Source organism: Stegodyphus dumicola, chromosome 8 (genome assembly GCF_044657685.1).
Source record: "Stegodyphus dumicola isolate Sdum_Otavi_A_Nest chromosome 8, ASM4465768v1".
In the NCBI taxonomy this organism is placed as follows: Eukaryota; Metazoa; Arthropoda; class Arachnida; order Araneae; family Eresidae; genus Stegodyphus; species Stegodyphus dumicola.
The window spans coordinates 148,034,607-148,054,409 of NC_140775.1; the positions used below are offsets into that span (position 1 = coordinate 148,034,607).

The following is a 19,803-nucleotide window of genomic DNA, read 5'->3' on the forward strand; positions in this document are numbered from 1 at the left end:
CTTATAATAATGTTTAAACATGGTTTTATGTATTCAGCAAACTGAAACATATAATAATTTTCAATTTTTTAATAAGTTGAAAAATACCTTTTTAATAAATAGCATTGAGGTACTATAAAGATAATAATACAATTAATATAAAACGCTTTGTGATGATAATACAGTTATTATTAAAAGCTCTGCACTAACTTTCAAGCTTTTTCTTTATCTCCCCCTTTTTTTTTTTCAAAATTTTATTTTATTTAATTTTAAATGAAAATCATGTAATTTTCAAAATCTACTTTCTCTTATTTTATATTCTGTAGAGAGAATGGCCATGTTTGTTAATTCTTCTGGAGCAGGTAAAGATATTAAATACCTTTTTTTTTAAAAAAAATTTGAGTTTGATGAAGCTCATTTTGACACTGATGACAGTAACTGGCAGTGTTAAAAATATTCTTAATGCTGCTTAGGTGTTCTGATATATTTGAAGTAAACTAAATATGTGTATCATTTTGAAAATCTTTGTAAGTTTGTAGCTGTTCAGTGCCCACAATAATCATAATAGCATTATTTTTAATCCCAGATATTTCTAATTGAATTTCTGCTGATTTAATTCTTCAATTCAATTGAATTGAATTCTGATTGAATTTCCTTCAAATATGAAAAATCCTATATTTGTTTTTATGTCTTTTGCTTCATGGTATCATCTGAAGTAGGAAAATATTTGTGTGCTGTTTGATTTTATGACAATTAATCTTGAAATAGATCACTCATATATATATTCATGACATATCTTAACTTTTTGTTTTTTTTATTATCTGTAAGCTGTATAATATGTCTGCTAATTTTTTTAAATTGCTATAAATCTTCAAAATATTTTGTAGTATTTATATTAAAAATTTGTTCATCATCATGTTTGTTCACATGTGTGTGGATCCATGCAATGCAAATCACATTCTTCAGGATTCATATGTATTTATAAGTTTTAAAATTCAATTAAGTTCATAAAGTTTCTTTGGTAATTGTAATTCATCTTATGCAAGAAGAACAGTCCCCCCCCCATAATACTGAAGCTAAATCTGTAATTCACTTGCTGATAAGATAATGTACATTAAACTTAATTTAACAAATTTCAGTCACAGTTAATTTTTTATTAAATAAGAACTAAATTACTTAAATAAAAGCCTGAACTAAAGATTTCTTTTCTAGTAAAAAATCAAGACTTTTTTGCTGAATGTGATGGCTTTCTTATCTTAAAGAGATGTTTACAGAAGATATTTGATTTAATACTTTCTGACATGAAGCTCTGTGACAATCTTATAAGAAACAGTTACCTTCAGTCCATCAATGGAATCATTGGCGTTATCAGTGCTGGAGTTCTGGAAAATGGTTTGAAATTCCTCTTCATTTTATACAGCAACTAACCCTCTGTTTTATTTTGTATGCAAATCATTTTATTCTACTTCACATATAGTGCACTTCACATATAGTGCTTCACATGTAATGAGTTTTCCACGCATCTGTGGCAATATTTAACAAACTATTTGCTCTGGGCTATAGGCAGTGGTGAATTGACCAAGCATACTTACAAACTTTGGCCAGAATTAAAATTCTGTCAATCCAGTGGAGAAATCCATTCTTCTTATGATCCCCAAAACTTAATTAATTTCTTATTTAATAAAAAATTGGTGAAATAAATGGTAATCTCCGCATAGCATCATTAAGGAATTATCATTAAAGATAAAAGTTCCATGTGGAAAACATATAACTGCAGTATGAGTGGTTGAGAAAACTATCAAGGAAATTGCATAGAAATAACCTGATTTAGTTAGGAATGAAAAACTAATTTTGGAGGACACTCACACATGAGGAAGTTATGATGTGTCTCCTAACCAATTATAAATGGGAAAGTTTACCTCACAATCATAAAACCCCAGTTTTTAAATTATTTCACAGATAGAAAGAGCCCCTACGCAGAAAATGATTTTCCTCCTTGAAAGAGATTTCTTCATCAGTTAAAATCATTGAAGGTTTGAATAAAAGTAGGACCCTATAGTAAATCTTCCGAGACTTTAGATCGTGGTTGTTGTTGTGAAGCAAGGGGATTGCAACGAAGGAGTGTAACTAGAAACAGCTTGAAATAAAATTAACCCTAGAGAAAAAAAGTATTGAGCATTGCTTAGAGCAAAAGTATTGAGTATTGAGCAGAAGAAGTGTAACGAAAAACAGCTTAAATAAAATTAATTAAATTTTAATTAATTAAATTAATTAAAAAAATTGCACATTGCATTTTAGATTACTTTCATATTTGTATATTTTGTGCTTTCCTGATGGCCTTTATCTGCTTCTAAAAGCAGTATAACCATAATAATAATTGCCATGTGAATACAAGACAGTTTCCTACAGAAAGTCATAGGAAAGTATGCCATCCCTTAGGCAGATAGTCATTTTATGCTTTGCAATATTCATGTAATCTAAGCTAATATAGTAATAGGCAAAAATCGAATTATTGCGATTTTGCTTGTTATTCTGATAATAAGCTTGCAGCAGGTGTTTTAAAATCAATTAAATCATTACAAACATAAGTTAAAAAGTTGAATTAATTAATAAAAAAGAAATGTGTCATTGTATGATTTTGTTTTTAAAAAGCAACTATATTTTGAAAATTAAACTATTATTTTTGAAAGCAAGTTACATTTAAGACACCAAAGGGTCTCAAGAGGCTAGCAAGCCACAGTTTTGCCATTCCTGATGTATTAAATGTGTCTTGGCATCTGATGTACTTTTGATGGGAAGCAAAATTTTATATTTAATTAACATTAAAGATGTGAACATTAAAAGATGTGAACCAAAGAATGCTATCACATGAGGCTTTCAAAATGCCTGTGTAAAATTTTTCAGAGCATAGCTATACTTTACCTGCTTAGATTTAATTTGTTTTAATATAAAACTTTTCTAAAAAATTCTAACAATTATTTGTTAGAATTTAAAAAAAAATTTGTAATTATTAATTCATTTAATTTTCGTAATTATTGAATTCTTTAATAATTATGAAAAATTAATTAAAATTAAAATTCTTTAAAACGAACTTATTATATTTTATTATTTTTTATAGAAAAGAATGCTGTCATATTTGGAAAGCTTGGAGCATTGAATTTACTGGCAAAATTGTTATCTCTTGAGGTAATTGGTACTCAATTAAAGACTAGAATCATATTAGCTCTTGGGAATTGTATTGATGCTTATTGTAAGTATTCATCAAATACACTTTTTTTTTGCTAAGATGTTTGCATTTTCAAACTTTATTTGATTCAGAAGAGCATTTATTTTTTCATAGCTTATTAATGCAATCACCATGGCACAATCTTGTGATTTTTTTTATTGATAAAAATGATAAAATTATTTTACTTGATGAGAGCAAGTGTGTGATTTCTGTGAATTTTTTTTAAAAGCATTCCCAAACTATTGATATTTATCATAAATCTGCAAACTTTATCAACATTAAAAAAAAAAAAAAAAAAAAAAAAAAAAAACATTTACAAAAATTAAATGAGGATTATATGATGAAGCATCAAGAAAAGTAAAACACTTGACATTTTTTATGAAATTATTCTCTAATTTTGTAATACTGTTCACTTGTACACAGGCATCTGTTTTCTCTTAAAAAAATGTCAGAGAATTGTATAGACTCGGCATTGCAAATCAGTTATTTACCTAAATCATCTCTTCATTGTTCTTTCTGTTTAGGCCCACCAGCGACCCAGCAGTAAAGTCTTGGAACACTGGTAGTTCGGTTTGAGGTTCGAATCCTGTGAACGGGCTGACTACATGGGCATTTTCGTAGTTTTCCCCATATGTAGCGTGCATATGAGCCAGTTTTCCTTAGAAAGTATTTCATGGAGGCAGATAGCGCTTGGGGCTTTGCCATAATCACATAAAATATTGCGAATTGAAGTGAACTGAAGTTGTGGTAATAACATCAGCTTTTGGAATGTATAGGAATTAGATCAATCGATGTGGCTATGAGAGTGTGTGCCTTTTGTGCCGAGTTTTGAAACAAACATTTTCGTTGTTATTTTTGTGTATGTGTTTTGTGCTTCAATAAAGTGTCTTCGGGAAAATTGAAATGACTTTTGCCTTTCAGGACAATGCAAACACCCTGCTTCATGTAGATGCGAACCCATGATTCCGACTTTGAATTCTCATTCTCAACATAAACCAACCATTGTTCTTTTTAGCAATTTTCCATCAATATACTGTATCCCTGAAGAAATTTTAATGTAGTTTTTTCCATTGCTGGCCAGTTCCACTGGTGATATTTTAAAACTGAGTTGAAAACAAAAATTATGATCTGTTTATAAAAGCCATTTGATCCTGGAATACAGCAAAAAGAATTCATATGAAAATGGTGACTTGACTGATTCATTCAAGCAAAGTCGCCATTCAAGCAATGGTGACTTTGCTTGAATAAAAAATTGTTATGAACGTGGTTGCCTGAAGAATGTTTATGTACAATACAATAGCTGCCAGAGTTTAGAGCATTCTGGAATTATGACGACTAAGATAGTTGTGATAATGTGTCAGATCATCTTATACGTCATTATCTTTTTTTTTTATCTGATGTTTCATACTGATATTTATATTAACTAAAAGTAAATTAGAAATGTTTCTTAATTAAAATTATTAATTAAATAATAATTAGTAAGAGCATGTTGTAATTAAAATTTCTTCAAGTAGGGAATTATAATTTTAAATTTAGGTATTGATAATTTATTATGATTTAATTATGATGATTTTTAAATTTTAGATATTGCCAAAAGTATTTTTCAAGTTAGATATCATTTTTGCTAATAAATACCATGAATATATATTTTGTATGATTTAATATGTTGCATTGAGAAATTTTGTATGTTTTATATTATCCATGATGCAATCTAAACTGTTGTATTAAGGTGCGTTCAGACGTGGGCATAAAGAGCATAGAGGCATAGTCATAAGGGCATAAAATACGGGAGACCCGTTCACACCTGCGAGAATGATGTGTAAGCCGTAGCCAATGAGAAAAGCTAAATTTGCGCATGAGTGGAATGTCTACAACTTTCCCGTGCTGTTCTCCCGCTCGATTGAGTATTCTCTCTGCTCATTTTTTTCATTGTGTCATGGCTTTTTTAGCTCTCCACAAAGTTTTACTGGCTCAACAGAATGATCTTTTATCTGCTCTTCTCATTAGCCAAGAGGCAACGGAAGAAGGTAAAAAATGAAAAAGAACGAAATGGTCGAGATATATTTTTTTGAAAGACCAATACTTGGTTGGCACATATGTATATATCTGTGCAAAGCAGTGTGGAATATACTGTAGTACTCTCTATATTATAAACATGAACATGCATATTTATATATATAAAACCTTTTTCAATTTTTATATATAATTTCTCTTAGGAGAAATACGATATTCTAAATATGCCTAATTAAAAAAAAATCTTGAGGATAATTAACAGATAGCCTGTATATAATATTTTTCCATTTTGCAGGTGTGAAAGCAGTTAAGCTAAAAACAGTACTTACCATACATTATTATTATTATTATTTCAGTTTTCAATCAAAAGGAACATGTTTCTATGACAGTGAAACATGTCTGCTTAGCACTCATTCACTGTCCCTGTCGATCACTATAGTAGTTTGCTGCACTACCAGTATCAATTATCACTAGTACTAGTATCCCACAACTGGTCACAATGACCAGCAACCACAACTAGTACAATACTAGGAAACATTCACCCAACAATGTATTTTATGCTCAATCATTAAATACATTTTGCTGTGTTGCCAGCTATTTGTATGCACCTATTTCTAATAATTTGCATGTATAAGCTGCACCCCTGAATTTAATTTCAACATATGCTGTCATTTCTATTTATGACCAAATCTCAAAAGTAATTTCACATTGACAAATTTTAGGTATGCAAGTCTTCAAATACATCGAAATTATAAACATTCATACCTTATCCAGGAATTTCTACCTGAGAAATAGCATGAATTTAATGATCAAAATTCCATTCAAATGATAGTAATAAAGAGTGGATAATAATAATAAATACTATTCATTAAATTATAGTCCATGTTACGAATTATGTGTTCTATTCAGTTTCATTAAAAGTAAATTCCTTTCATGGAGAACGTAATTAAAAAACAGAACAGAACTTCAACAAGAGATAAAACTATCTAGACTCTTGACTGTTTTAAGGATATTTCACTATATTTTTTCCTTCTTGGAATTCATAAGAGCATTTTCTCAAAAGATTAATCTTTTATTACTTATAGAAAGCTTACACCATTGAATTGACAATTGTGACTATTTTTAAATAAGTGAAAATAATTTTTTCTTTAAAGTAATATTTTTACTGTAAAAAAAAAAAAAAAAAAAAAAAAAAAAAAAGCAGATTCTTGATATTAATTTGATGTTTTAGTAAAATTAATTCATGAAGTTTGTTTGGAAAGAAAATCAGCATTTGAAGCAAATAGCAATACAATATTTCCAGCTTTTTCAAAAAAATTATTCTTAAATACAAAAATAATTAAACAGGAAAAAAAAAATTACAGTAATACAGAAAGAAAGTAATAATAATAATTTACACAGAAAAAATAAAATTTTTGCAATCATGCATTTTTTAAAGAATTTTCACAATAAAATGAAAAATATTGGATGGGATCAATCATCTACAGGATCATACACAGCGTGCATAATCCTGAGCTTAACTGTCGCTTTACGAGTTTCATCCATATTTTTCAATATAAATTGAAAAAACTCATTAAAAAATGCATGTCATCATCGTAGATTTCTTGCGAGATCAACTCTTTATTTCGTTCGGATACGATTACAACTCATTGTTTCTTTCGGATACGATGTGTTCCATATTAAAAAAAACGTCGCCTTCGATGTGACAGCAAAATCGTCTAAAGAAAGCGGCTTTGTTTTAGCTTCGCTCTGATTGGTCAACGCTTATCCCAAACTCGCTGTAAAGTTAAAAACTTTGACCCCTATGCCACAAGCTCTAAACCAGATTCTGTGACGTAGCAGAGACTGTTTGCCTTGGCAACGGAGCTCGGCTTTAACCACTTATGCCCCTTACGCCCTCGTCTGAATGGGGCCATGAATGAAGACTTTTGTAGCTGTAAAGATGTCTTTGTCAGTTAGTTTTATTTATTTTAAAAAGGCTAAAATTGAATTATTAGCATCACTATTTATTTGGCAATAAGAAAATTTCGTTTTTAGCCAGTATGTGGAAGAGTAAAATAGAATAAAACAATAAGATAGGTAAGATACATATAATGGCATGAGACATGTATAGCTGAGAAAAACTTAAGAATAACTTAGTTTCCATCAGTACATTTCAAAAGTGAGACTGATGCATGAACCTTGGGATGTAATAAAAGTGAATACAAATGGTTCAGCATGAAAATGGCCACATAGATGTGAGGATAGTTGGTTAGTAGAAAATTTTATTATCTCCTGCATTCATGTTTGCACCAGTTGTCTCTTATTTCACAGAAGGCTGTTAGTGGAATCATTGTATGGAAGACTTTCAGTAAGTTTTAAAACCTAACTATGATGCAATATTTGTAGAATGATGAAACATAAAGAATTACATCAAATGAAATGTAAGTGCTACTAGTATTGTTTTCGTAGAACTGTAAAAATTTGTTAATCAGCAATGTATCTGAATGTTGAAAACATCAAAATTAATTTGGTCGAGTTCTTGATCACTGGGTTTAGTGAATAACTTCATGAATGTATGGTTACAGTCACCATTGAATCTTATACCTGTGTGAAAAAGAGGGTTGTTGTGTTTAGCCCCTGGAGAACGTCATTCGAAAGCTATCCTAGAAGTACCACTGTGGGGAGATCCAGAGCTGGATTAACCATTAAGCAAATTAAATACATCCTTAAGGCATCAGGGAAAGCAAAGACCACAAGAAGCTGCTTAAGGATTAAAGGCAGGGGCACCATAAAATTTTTTTATTATAGCATGGAATTTGTGGTGCAACTAAACTAAGACTGAGAGGAAAGAAATGGAGAAGAAACAAGTATTATGTTGTAAATATATGTGGGCACAAAGTGTTTAGGGCCTCTTAAGGTCTTAATTTGGACCTGGGAGTATAACCACAAAAGAAATATGTGTGGATGTTAAGAAATATATGATAGGAAATTGACATGTAACAGTTTCTCAATATCCAATTGAAATATCCGTTAATGTTGGATCAAAGGAGAAAAAATATGTTGCATAAGAAGCTGGGTATGTTAAGGATATGCCCAAATAGATATCTCAAATCCTGATGCTAGATATAAAGAAGAAGCAAGTTGAATGTTCTCAGAGCTGTTCTATACAATAAAGACCGATTAAGATAATCTTTTTTTCACAGCTAAAGACAGCGTATGAGATGCCTTCAAGATAATCTTTTCTTCACAGCTGATGATAGCATATGAGAGACAAATCCTCTACTGTAATCCAAAAGAGAAGCAAGAGTATATTATGGCAACACAACGGATCACTCCAGTCTTGCAAACTCGAGAGAAGATTTGGGTCATTACTTTTGCAAAGGAAGAGGGGCCATTTTTCATTCATTATTTGCTATGTAATATTCTGGTAACAGATGTTTAATCATGCCGGTTCACTGACAAAACTTTAATGGACCATAAATGGAAAATGCTGTGAGAAAGTTAGCCAAGACATATTGAATTTAAATAACAATGCACTGTCTAACAGAGCTGAATTTTTGCACTCTGCTATTCAGGGATGTTTCAGGGCTTACATAAAGCATTTTATTTCTCTGCTGCTATTCAACTCCTAAATAATCAAATGGCTGTTTGCATTGGAGTGAAGGGAAACTACCCAGAAAACTAAGTCATTTTGGATTCTTCATTCAAACAAAAATAGTTGGGCCTACTCTTCAAGCACAGGATCCATGAATAATGCGTTTACCTTTTATCGTTAATATACAGGTTAATATTTTGGGGGCATTCTTATTGTATCAGCATTTAGATTTAAACTGCGATCAGTTTCGCACAATGGTAGGATTTTTTTTTAATGAATTTTATGCTTGCTGCTAGAGGGTTAATAAATGTCTCTTGTACAAAGGAAATTATGAAAAGACTAACTTTAACGTACTTAAGCCTGAAAACTCTAATTTTATTCACAGGTAGCATGAACATGCATAATTTTGTTTTAATATATAGAGTTCTGATTGAAAATGTTTTAATTCCCAATCAGTGAAAAAAATTTATTTTTAATGTTTACTTTTATTATAATTTGTTTTCACAAAATTGAATTTTTGCAACTAAAGATAACGATAATAATAATTATGTTTTTAGTCAAATTTCATGTAAAAATATGTGAATCTTTTCTTAGATATATACCAATTAATTTACAAGGTATTTTCCCCATCCTTTCTGCATGCCTTCATGATGTAATAGTAGGACACTTGGTATGTATTTGAGAGGTCCAGGTTCAAGTACCGGAGAGGGCATTGCTAATTTTTCATGCACTCCTTCTTCAAAATAACCTAATGATTCTACAGTGGCACCTGAACTAAAAGGTGGTGAATGATGATTCTTCACCACCAGGATTTGGAGATTCGGTCACTTAATCCCCGTTCGCCCTTTAAAAGGGGCAGTATATAAGGTCCATCCTTTCTGCATGCCTTTGTGGTGTAATGGTAGCAAACTTTGGCGCATACAGAAGCTGTACAACTTAATTTATATCCTGATGAGGACTACGAAAAGGAGAAGTTACATTAAAGGTTTAAATCATAATTGGTTAATTAACATAAAATGTCATAACTTACATAATTAAATTTTTTCTATGCATCTCTAAACAGTTGAAACACTGACCTTACTCTAACCCACTTTATTCACATTTTCTATGTTCTTAAGTTTTTGCAGAAATGAGCTTTTTGAAGATATGTCAAGCACAACATAATAAAGATCTAGTTCAAATACCATGTTCTTACACAAAATCTTTCACGTTACATGAGATTTGTATTGTTCCTTTGATTTTTTGCCATCAGTGTAAAAATAATCATAAGTAATTATTACTGGCTTGCTGGATTGGTTATATGGCTATTTTAAGTTCTTTTCTGGTTTCTATTATGAATAAATCTAAGAGAATCGTAAATGAACTTATATGTGCATAAAATTTGAATTTTTAAGAAGTATTTGATGTACATTTGTGTCATAACTACAAAGGAGTAATTATGAGAACTGCAAAATTTCAAAAGTATGTTTAAACAGATGCCCAGAATCACCTTTAGAATCTTTTCTTTATCTGAATTAATAAAAGCTATGTTTCAAAATTCATTCATTGAAAGGAATCCTCTTACCGGAAATGTAATTCTTAGTTTAGCATACTTGAATAAGATAATGATGCTTTTTTTTTTCCCTCTCTTCATCCTCCTTTTTATTTGTGTATGCATATGTGCATTACCTTATTCATTTCCTAAAATATTGTACTTAATGCCTTTTTGATTTTAATAGGTGAGAACAAATCATATTTGTTAGAAATTGAACATTTTGATAAGCTATTGAAGAAAAACCTCCTTATTTCTGATGAGGAACTCAAATGTGCCAGTAATTATTTACTTCAGATGTGTGTGAAGAGTGAAGGTAAAATCACTTGAAATATTTTTTCTATACTATTTGAGTGTTAACTAAAATTTGTGCAGTCATATGGTTGTAACTTAGCATATGTATATTAAAAAAATATTAATTTTTCATCTAGGCTGCTATTTATCATCTTAATTATTTGCTGTGAATTATATAATATTTAATCAGTGTTTTCCTTATGTTCTTGAATAGCAGATGCCAACAAATTTGGCATGTCATTCAGATTAATGAAGATATGCCAAGGTAATAACTAGTCTGTGAATTTCATAAATGAAATATACCTGTCAGGATATGTTTTATCATCTTAAAATTTTTTCTTATATCCATTTTCAAGATAAATGTATTTTCTTTAACCTTCCAGCATGCACGTATTCGCAAAATTTACGACAAATTCAGTTTTGAATGCACATTTTTCGCATATCAAAGCTGAGACGTCTGAAGGTCGTTTCTATTCCTCTTTTCTACCCTTCCCCACATCATGGAATGTGCCAACAGGAAGTCATTTGACTTTTTTTTTTAACTGGGCTTTTGTGCTATGTGGCAGCTTTTTCATAAAAGTTACGACACACGCCTGATGGTGTTTTAAAATTCGGAAAATATTTTTTTCTCAAATATTTTATACTTTTATGTTATTAATTGCCGCGTATTATTTTAATTTGAATACATTTAGCTCTGTAAATTTTATATCGGTTTTCATGGTGAAAAAATATATGCAACCAGCTGATTTAGTTCGGATTCTTCAAGAATTATCTGAGGAAGAAAAGGAAGACAAAGAAACCTTTGGATGGGAGAACAATAGCGATTTCCAATTCTTATTTTCTTTTATTTATATTTTTAGAAATAAATAAAAACATTAAAGTTAGTTTAAAGTGCATTTTTGTAACCAGTAAGAAGTAAATTTCCTTGCAGAAGTAAGTAATGCTAAACTTACTTTTTTTCCTACCAAGGTGTTTTCCTTTTTTATTGTCTATACTTGTCTTCGATGAATATTAAAATTAACTTCGATTTTAAAATATAATTTTAAATAATAAATTTAAAAGTTTCTATAATGAACTACATCATTGCATTTCTATCTCACTAACATAAAAACTTAAAAATAATTTACTTATATTTGAATGTGATATCATTTGTATTTTGCAATAATAAGATTAATATTTTATTTCTTATCAAATTTATTATCAATATTCACTCATTTCTGTCGTTTTTCGTGCCCAAAACTGTAAAATAAGGGATGTTGTAAAAAATGCAACAGGTGTGTGGTCATGTAAAATTGCCAAGCATGCATGCTAGAAGGTTACAGAAATATTAGAAATGCAGTAATGTGAATCAAAACTGAAATATTGGTCCTGCAAATAAATATGGTAAGGTACTTCAAAATTATGTAAATGTGTGTATGATGAAATAAAGTGCTTGTTTTAAAATTAAGTAGAGGTTAGAATTATAAAAACTCTTATGTACATAAAATTTATGAATTAAATACATGATTTAGAAATGCATGGTGGAAATTTTAATTAAATTGTGTGTCCATAATCTGTTGATTTCAGTTGTTCTTGGTTTACCTTAGCTGCTATTTATTTAATTAATAAAATGAGTGATTTAAAAATTACAAAACCATGTGCCAAGCAGGAAGGGTGGTGGTTTTGTGAAATAGAGTATCCCAGTATTGTACTTCTTGGCTATCCTCACCACAAGTAAAAATATGCATTCATGGATCAGTGTCAGATTAGTGATTATTGCTCTTCCTACAATACTTTTTTTAGCTCAAAGGGCATTAACCCAGAAGAGCTATTGATTTCATTTTGGCATTTCGCGTTGAAAACTTTAAAAGTCTGAATCAATTTTCAAATTCTTACCCCCAAATATTATCGTCCTGTATTGTATTTAAAGAAATTAAAAAATGAAGAATCTGCATAATTATATGCATGTTTCTCGCATTGAAATAAAACAGGATTTCTTAAACTTTTTACAGTCGCTACTCCTTTTTATCACTGAGATTTTTTTGGGACCCCCAGGACCCCATCATATTTACAAAAATTTTGTGGGACCCTATAAGTATTGCACAAATTCGACACAAGCGTGAGCGAGATGGTCAATTTTTTCACTTGTACTGTAATATACTATTGCAGTTTTAGGTTGTTAACTTTAATTTCTAATTTTAAGACATAGAACAATGTTAAAATTTTAAATAAGTAACAGCTGAAATGATAGCGTCACGTGCAAAGCAAGGAAAATGAACGTTTATATTATAAAAAGAATATGTCGAAACGTTTTCATTTTTTTCTTTGTCTGTATTGTCTTATTTTTATCTATTTTGTAAAAATAGTTGGTAATTGTAAAATTATTAAAATAAGTTAAAGAAATATCAAAACTGTTTGGCGAACCATTGCTACAGGTAGCAGCTTACAGTTTAAGAAGCTCTGCAATAAAACAACGATAGCTAGAGCTGTCAAATTTTGAATAATGTACGTCTCAACCTAAATACAGGCATTTGGAAGCTCAAGTTTGGAATTTGTTTTATTATCTATTTCATATATTATAAAGCATTTATGAGTTTTTGATTAAGAAACTCAATGATTTCAAACCGAGCAATGGCAGCATTTTATGGGGGGAAAAAAAAATTATCTCCAGTGCGCAAAATTGTGTATCGGAAGTTCTAAAGATATGCTCATTTTAAAATTATTTTGCAATATTGCTGTTGAATTTAATTTTATGGTTTAAGTGCAAAGAACATGATATTTAGTAAATAAAGGTAACACACAAAACATTAAAAAAGTGCACCTTTGGGCGTAATATAAAATCTGAAAGTTTTCAGATTTTCTTTTTTTCCTTTGATTTTTTTTTGTTATGTCATCCCTTGCAAGTGTATGTAACCTCTGCATATAATAAAAGAAAGATACTATGTGTCTTTTAACTGGGTTGCACGTGAGCTAATAACCCAGGAGCAAGGAACCCTATGAAATTTGGTATATGTAGGTGCATTTAGACAAGAGCCAGTGCACAAATAAGATTTTTCGAATAAGATTTTTTAAATTTTATCTTTTTGAGTTTATCACATCATTTTGAATAGTTTCATTCTTTTAGAAATGTGGTTTTGGCAACAGTTTTTCATTCAATTGTATACTGGACTGCTGACTGTTGAAAGTCAGCGCTGTTGCCACTTGGAAAAATGAAGGCAATAATTATGTGCAGTTTTTAAATTTAATGTTCCTCTTGGATGCTGGGCATTTGTTGAGAGAAGGCAACGGAAAGTTGGTTAATTTATTTATTAGGATAATTAATATTTGCATTAAGGGACATTACTTACTTCATTGTAATTTTGTTATATGTAATAATTTAAAAAAAAATTTTATTTATTTTTTAATTTTTATTAATTTTTTTGAAATTTAGCATTTGGTGTTCCTTTCAGACTTTTATCCGGTACATTTAAAAACCAGACGAAAGCTGGCCGCGTAGCTGCTAGTATTATATAATACAAAGTATTTTGTTATTATTGTAACTTCAGAATTCCTTGCTTTCAGATGCACCAGGATTTGTGCATATGTAGGGAAAGAAGTGACCCTGATCATTACAATTTTGATTCCACACTCTTGACCTTGCCATCTGTTCACCATCTCTTTTGCCATTTTACACTTCTAGTGTGGGAAATGATATTTACAACATCGATCGTTATCCCATTTTTTTATCTCTTGCACAAAGAAAAGCAAACCCCATATCGAAATTCATCAGTTCATACTTGATAGGGCAGACTGGGAACTCCTCTCTTCCACTGCAGAGCTCACAGAGAACATGGTAGAAGATGTGCATATCGACGACACAGTTGAAGAATTACTAATACTATTATTCAGGCAGCTATGCTTCATCCCTTAAACATCAGGAAAAATGCTAAAGTATTCAAAACCATGGTTGAATCATGACTGCCATGAAGCAGTGAAAAAGCAGAAAAAAGCATGGGGAATTTTTTGCAGATACCCTACTTTGCAAAACCTTATAGTATTTAAAAGAGCCAAAGCAAGTGCATGAAAAGTAAGAAGGCAAGGCCAGAGGGATTCTTGGATTTCATATGTGTCATCAATAACATCCTCTAACTATCTGTGGTAATGATTGGTTATTTCGTTGGTTGTGGTGGCAAATGTATATGTCACATGTTATGATAAACAGGATTATAGTGGCAACTTACCCCAGGACAAGATCCAGGTCTATAGCTCGCCGTGACGAGAGAGTGACAAACACGTGAAAACAGATTTAATTCTTGCTTTATTGGATACTAACAATACTGAAGAGATATTCCTTTTTTTTTAATCCGGTATGTCACATGACGATATGAGGCCTCCTCACTCAGAACAAAGAAAGGATAGATCAATTCTTCCACACAGACCTTCGAAGACTTGGTGTATTTCAGCTCAAACACATGCAGGTACTCTTCATCGGGATGCCGGGCGAAAATGCCAAGCCCGGGAAAAAAAAAGAGATTAGCTTAAATTTTGCAGCTACAACATCAAAGAGAAAGAAACTCGCTTCCTTCATGCACACTGGGAGACCAAAGAAAGCTTGCACGATAAACTCCCAAAAGTTTGCATTTTACTCCACTCTTATTGTCTTTCTCTATGCAGCATCTCCATCTCGCACCTTCACAATCTCCTCCTTCTCCTCCCTCCTTGTGGGGGGGGGGAACATCTTTTATGAAGTTCCACAGTTAAGTTTTGCCGCCAATGAAAAAAAGATCCAGCGTCAGAAGGCAACCAATTGCAAAATACCTTCAGCTACCCAGGCAAACAGAAGTGAAGACGCTAGTTGTCTGACGCAATACTTTCCTCCGCTTACAACAATTGTTTGATGCAATACTTTCCTCCTCTTACAACAGTTGTCTGATGAAATCTGTTCCTCACCTTACAACACAAGTTGGCGAAAAAATGAAACTGTCACCAAAGGAATCTGATGCAAATATCTAAATATTGCCATAACGTAGTAAATAATTAATTCAATGTGACCTCGTCACATATCCACCCCTGCTTCGGAAAAAAAAAAATTAAAAAAGGGTAAAAAAAAAAAAATTCCTATGTGCACGAAGAACATTCCTAGTGTTAAGAGGGAGCCTCATATCAACTCATGCCAATTCATGTGAAATTGCTGGTTGAAAATACATATATTACACACAAATTCCTATTTACATAATAAATAAAAGTACTTAGTGTACAAATGCCAGACAAATAACATAATCAGATGCGCTATAAATAAACATACAATTTCTAACATATTAAAAGATGGAGATCACTTGGTTAAATTACTATCGTTTAACACCAAAGTATATGGATAATTGTGCAAAGAATCCAATTTTATACTGTTGGCACAGATGATTAAAATTCAATTGATAGTCTTCTGTGCATCATACACAGTAATGGAAGCATTCATTTTAAAAGTCCATGAAAAATATTAGAGTCCATAATATCAAAAAGTCTATAAATTTAACATAATTACTGTACTGAGTATTCAGGCACAGTCTCTAACACGTGTACTCAGTAATAAGTGATATAATTATTGCACATTCACATAATTTGTCCAAAATATTGAAGAACTAGGCACATAATAAGTGTGTGTTAAATAAGTACACAGTCCACAAAAGTAGTCGAGATGTCAAACAATTTGAACATTGTTCATATAGTTCATAACCTACATTCTGTTCTATTTGCACAGAATTCAGCATTTAAGAGGATATATGGATACACAAACACAGAAATATCGTGTAAGCAAAGTTAACTTGCAAGACATAAGACAGTTGTGGTGGTAAATGCATTAACAGTGAGTTCTCAAAGGCACAGTAATAGAATATCATGCTTTAGTAATTTAGTAGCACCATGTAATATAGTTTAACATGTATTATTTCATGCTACTGCAATGCTGCTAGATATTACCAACATTCTGAATTAGCACCTAAAAGGGAGCAGCACAAACCCTTAGAATAAAGTTAATATGCATCGAACCATTGGACCAAATTAAATATATCATGACATACAATACTTCTCATGCTATACAACAAACAAAATTCACATACCAACTTTTCATGCAAAACATGTTTCATGCTATAAATATGTAGTATAGCACATACAGTTTCAAGATAAAAGAAGGGCGTATAAAATCTCATGGTGACTAAAGATTAGAGAACCGTTACAATAAAATAAGAAAACATTCTTTATGATAAAGCAAAATTGCAATTTTTACATACTCCTAGTTACACTTAATAAATAGCATTTATGATGACAAAATATTAAGACAACTATAATCACATCATACAGAGAGATTTTGAAAAATAAAACACCTTGGCACAATGTTGTTGAATCTATAATTGATATTTGCACAATGTTGTTGAATCTATAATTGATATTTAAGGGTGATCAAACCTTAAACTCTAAACCTTGGCACAATGTTGTTGAATCTATAATTGATATTTGCACAATGTTGTTGAATCTATAATTGATATTTAAGGGTGATCAAGCCTTAAACTCTAATGATTATGCCTGCACAATCATAAGAATTCAACATAAGAGGCGCAACAGAATAAATTTGGTACAATTAGATATAAACACACTACTTAACAATGCATAACTTTTCATATATATCAACATTCTCCAATACACTACTATGTTAAGACGAGAAGAAAATTTAAACGTGCTGTCTTTTTCTTAGATTATACTGATGTGTAACTTGAGGAGCAGGAGGTGGATTTTGAACTAAGTGAGAGAATCGTTTAGGAGCTAAACGAAGGCGATTGATGTGAATTTTGAATGGTTGAGCAAACTCATTGTCAAGTGCTCGAATAGTGTAGTTTACATCACTTGATTTTGAAACAATACAAAATGGTCCAGAAAATCTGGGTTTAAATGTATCCTTAGATTTCAGATACACTACGTCATCAATACTGAATGATCTTAATTTGGCATTTTTCAGTTGACGAGTATTTTGTTCTACTTGTTTTCGCTCAAGCATCTCATAGGTATGTTCATAAGTTAATTTCAGCTGTGTTAGAAGATCACACAAATAATGGGATTTATCCAATTGAGCTGGCCTTGGATCAGGATGAAATGTATCAAAAATTAAAGATAAGTTTCTTCCAAAATGCAAAATATTAGGAGAATAGCCTGTTGAAGGATGAATAGTACCTTTGTAAATATTCTGATGGATTAACAATGCATTTTGAAATGAAACACCTTTTTCATGAAGGGTAAGTAAAGAAGTTTTGATTGAAGTATTAACTCGTTCACTTTGTGCATTGCATTCCGGTCTCTGAGGAGTACAGTGAGATAATTTAATACCTAATGATTTTGTAATTGATTCAAACACTAATGAAGTGAATTGTGTGCCCAAATCAGTCAAGATCATTTCCGGTCATCCATGTACAGATATATATTGTAATAAATGCCCTGTAATAGTTTCAGCAGTGAGATTTTTAAGTGGATATAAAGCAAGATCCTTAGAAAAATGATCTAAAACAGTAAGAACATGGCCACAATTCCTTATAGGACCGACAATATACATGGAAATAAAGTCATTTGGGTACTTAGGTATTCTGATAGCTTTATATTGTGCTTGTTTAGGAATGAACGACTTATATTTGTTGCATAAATGACAGGAGAGGACAAAGTTCTTTGTGTCATTATACATGCCCTTCCAAAAGTAATGTTTCAATAAAATCTCATAAGTCTTTTGCACCCCAAGGTGGGATATATGGGAAATTTCTAACACTTTAGATTTCAATGCTTGTGGAACAACAATTAACTCAGCATTATTTTGTTTGTTTGAAATAAACATAAGAAGCTTGCTTGACTCATTAATGAAGAAATTATGTACCTTTGCAGCTTTAAGCAAGGAAGGATTTTTCAAAATTGTGATAATTTCTGAAGTAAAAGGATCCGAACTTTGCTCAGCAAGAAACGTTGACTCAGAAATTTCATGAGCAGGATCTCCAGAAGAAACCAGGGCATTCACTTGGGGTCGTTCAAGATTTGTTTCAACAAACGGAAGAATAACTGAGTTATCTTCAGAGTTTTCAGCCAACGCTGGCTGATTATGATCAGGATCTTGCATACGTGACATGTAATCAGCTAGAGAATTTAATTTTTCAGGAATATGCTTAAATTCAAAAGTATATTCACTTAACTTCATAAGCCACCTAGTCGTGTTGTCAGCAGGTAACGTAGATTTTTGATAATGCAACAGAGGTTTACTATCAGTCAAAATTGTAAACTTTCGATTATATAAATATGATTTGAAAGCAGTAACAGACCGATAAATGGCATAAAGTTCCAATTTTATAGCTAGGTATTTTCTTTCAGATGGTGACAATGTTCGACTATAATATGACACAGGATGCAATTTATTGTTGTGTTCCTGTAGAAGAACTCCCGAAATAGCATGACCACTGGCATCAGTATTCAGTATAAATTCCTTGTCCCATTGTGGTAAGATAACAAAAGGTTCAGAAAAGAATATATGCTGAAGTTTCTCAAATGCAACGCTATGCGCATCAGTCCATTTAAATTTATTCTTCTTACTAGTCAATTGTGTCAAAATATCAGTAAGTTCGGCATAATTTGGTGTGAGATGCCTATAGAAACCACAAAGGTCTAGAAATTTTCTGACCTGGCGGACAGTCTTAGGTGGTTGAAAGTTAGTGATCTTAGTAATATTAGTTGAAATGGGTTTAATTAAGTTATGAGAGATGTGAAATCCTAAATAATCTATAGCTGTTTTGAAAAAGACACATTTTGTAGGAGACAGTGTTATGTTATACTTGGATAAAATTTTCAATACTGCAGTCAACTTAGTCATCATATCATCAAAGTCAGAAGCGCCTATTACAATATCATCCTGATATGCATGCACACCTACGATGCCGTCCATTTTTAGTTCATCAATAAATGTATCCACTAAAGCTTGAAAAGTACTGGCGGCAGTCTTTAAGCCAAAAACTAGCCTTCTATTAGCAAAGGATCCAAAAGGTGTAGTAAATGTTAACACATCCTGCAAGTGATCGGGACGTTTAATTTTCCAATAAGCATTTTTTAAGTACTGAATAGTACTTGTAAGTGGAGATGTTGTGTTTATAAGCGTTGAAATCTTTGGAAGAGGATATGTTGAATGTTCAATAATAGAATTAAGCAATCTTA

The 19,803-nt window shown here is 31.3% G+C and overlaps 1 protein-coding gene across 5 annotated transcripts in view; it reads left to right on the forward strand.

Moving 5' to 3' along the window:
* Positions 1 to 19,803, forward strand: part of LOC118197454 (uncharacterized) — a 157,464-nt gene that overhangs the window by 91,109 nt on the left and 46,552 nt on the right. For 4 of the 5 annotated variants that reach the window (XM_085822553.1, XM_085822556.1, XM_085822554.1 and 1 more), the window contains 3 exons: positions 1,192 to 1,371; positions 3,098 to 3,229; positions 10,514 to 10,642. In XM_085822553.1, coding sequence (XP_085678679.1) covers positions 1,192 to 1,371; positions 3,098 to 3,229; positions 10,514 to 10,642 — 441 coding nt within the window. The remainder of the gene's footprint in view (positions 1 to 1,191; positions 1,372 to 3,097; positions 3,230 to 10,513; positions 10,643 to 19,803) is intronic. The other variant, XM_085822557.1, reaches the window with a different exon arrangement.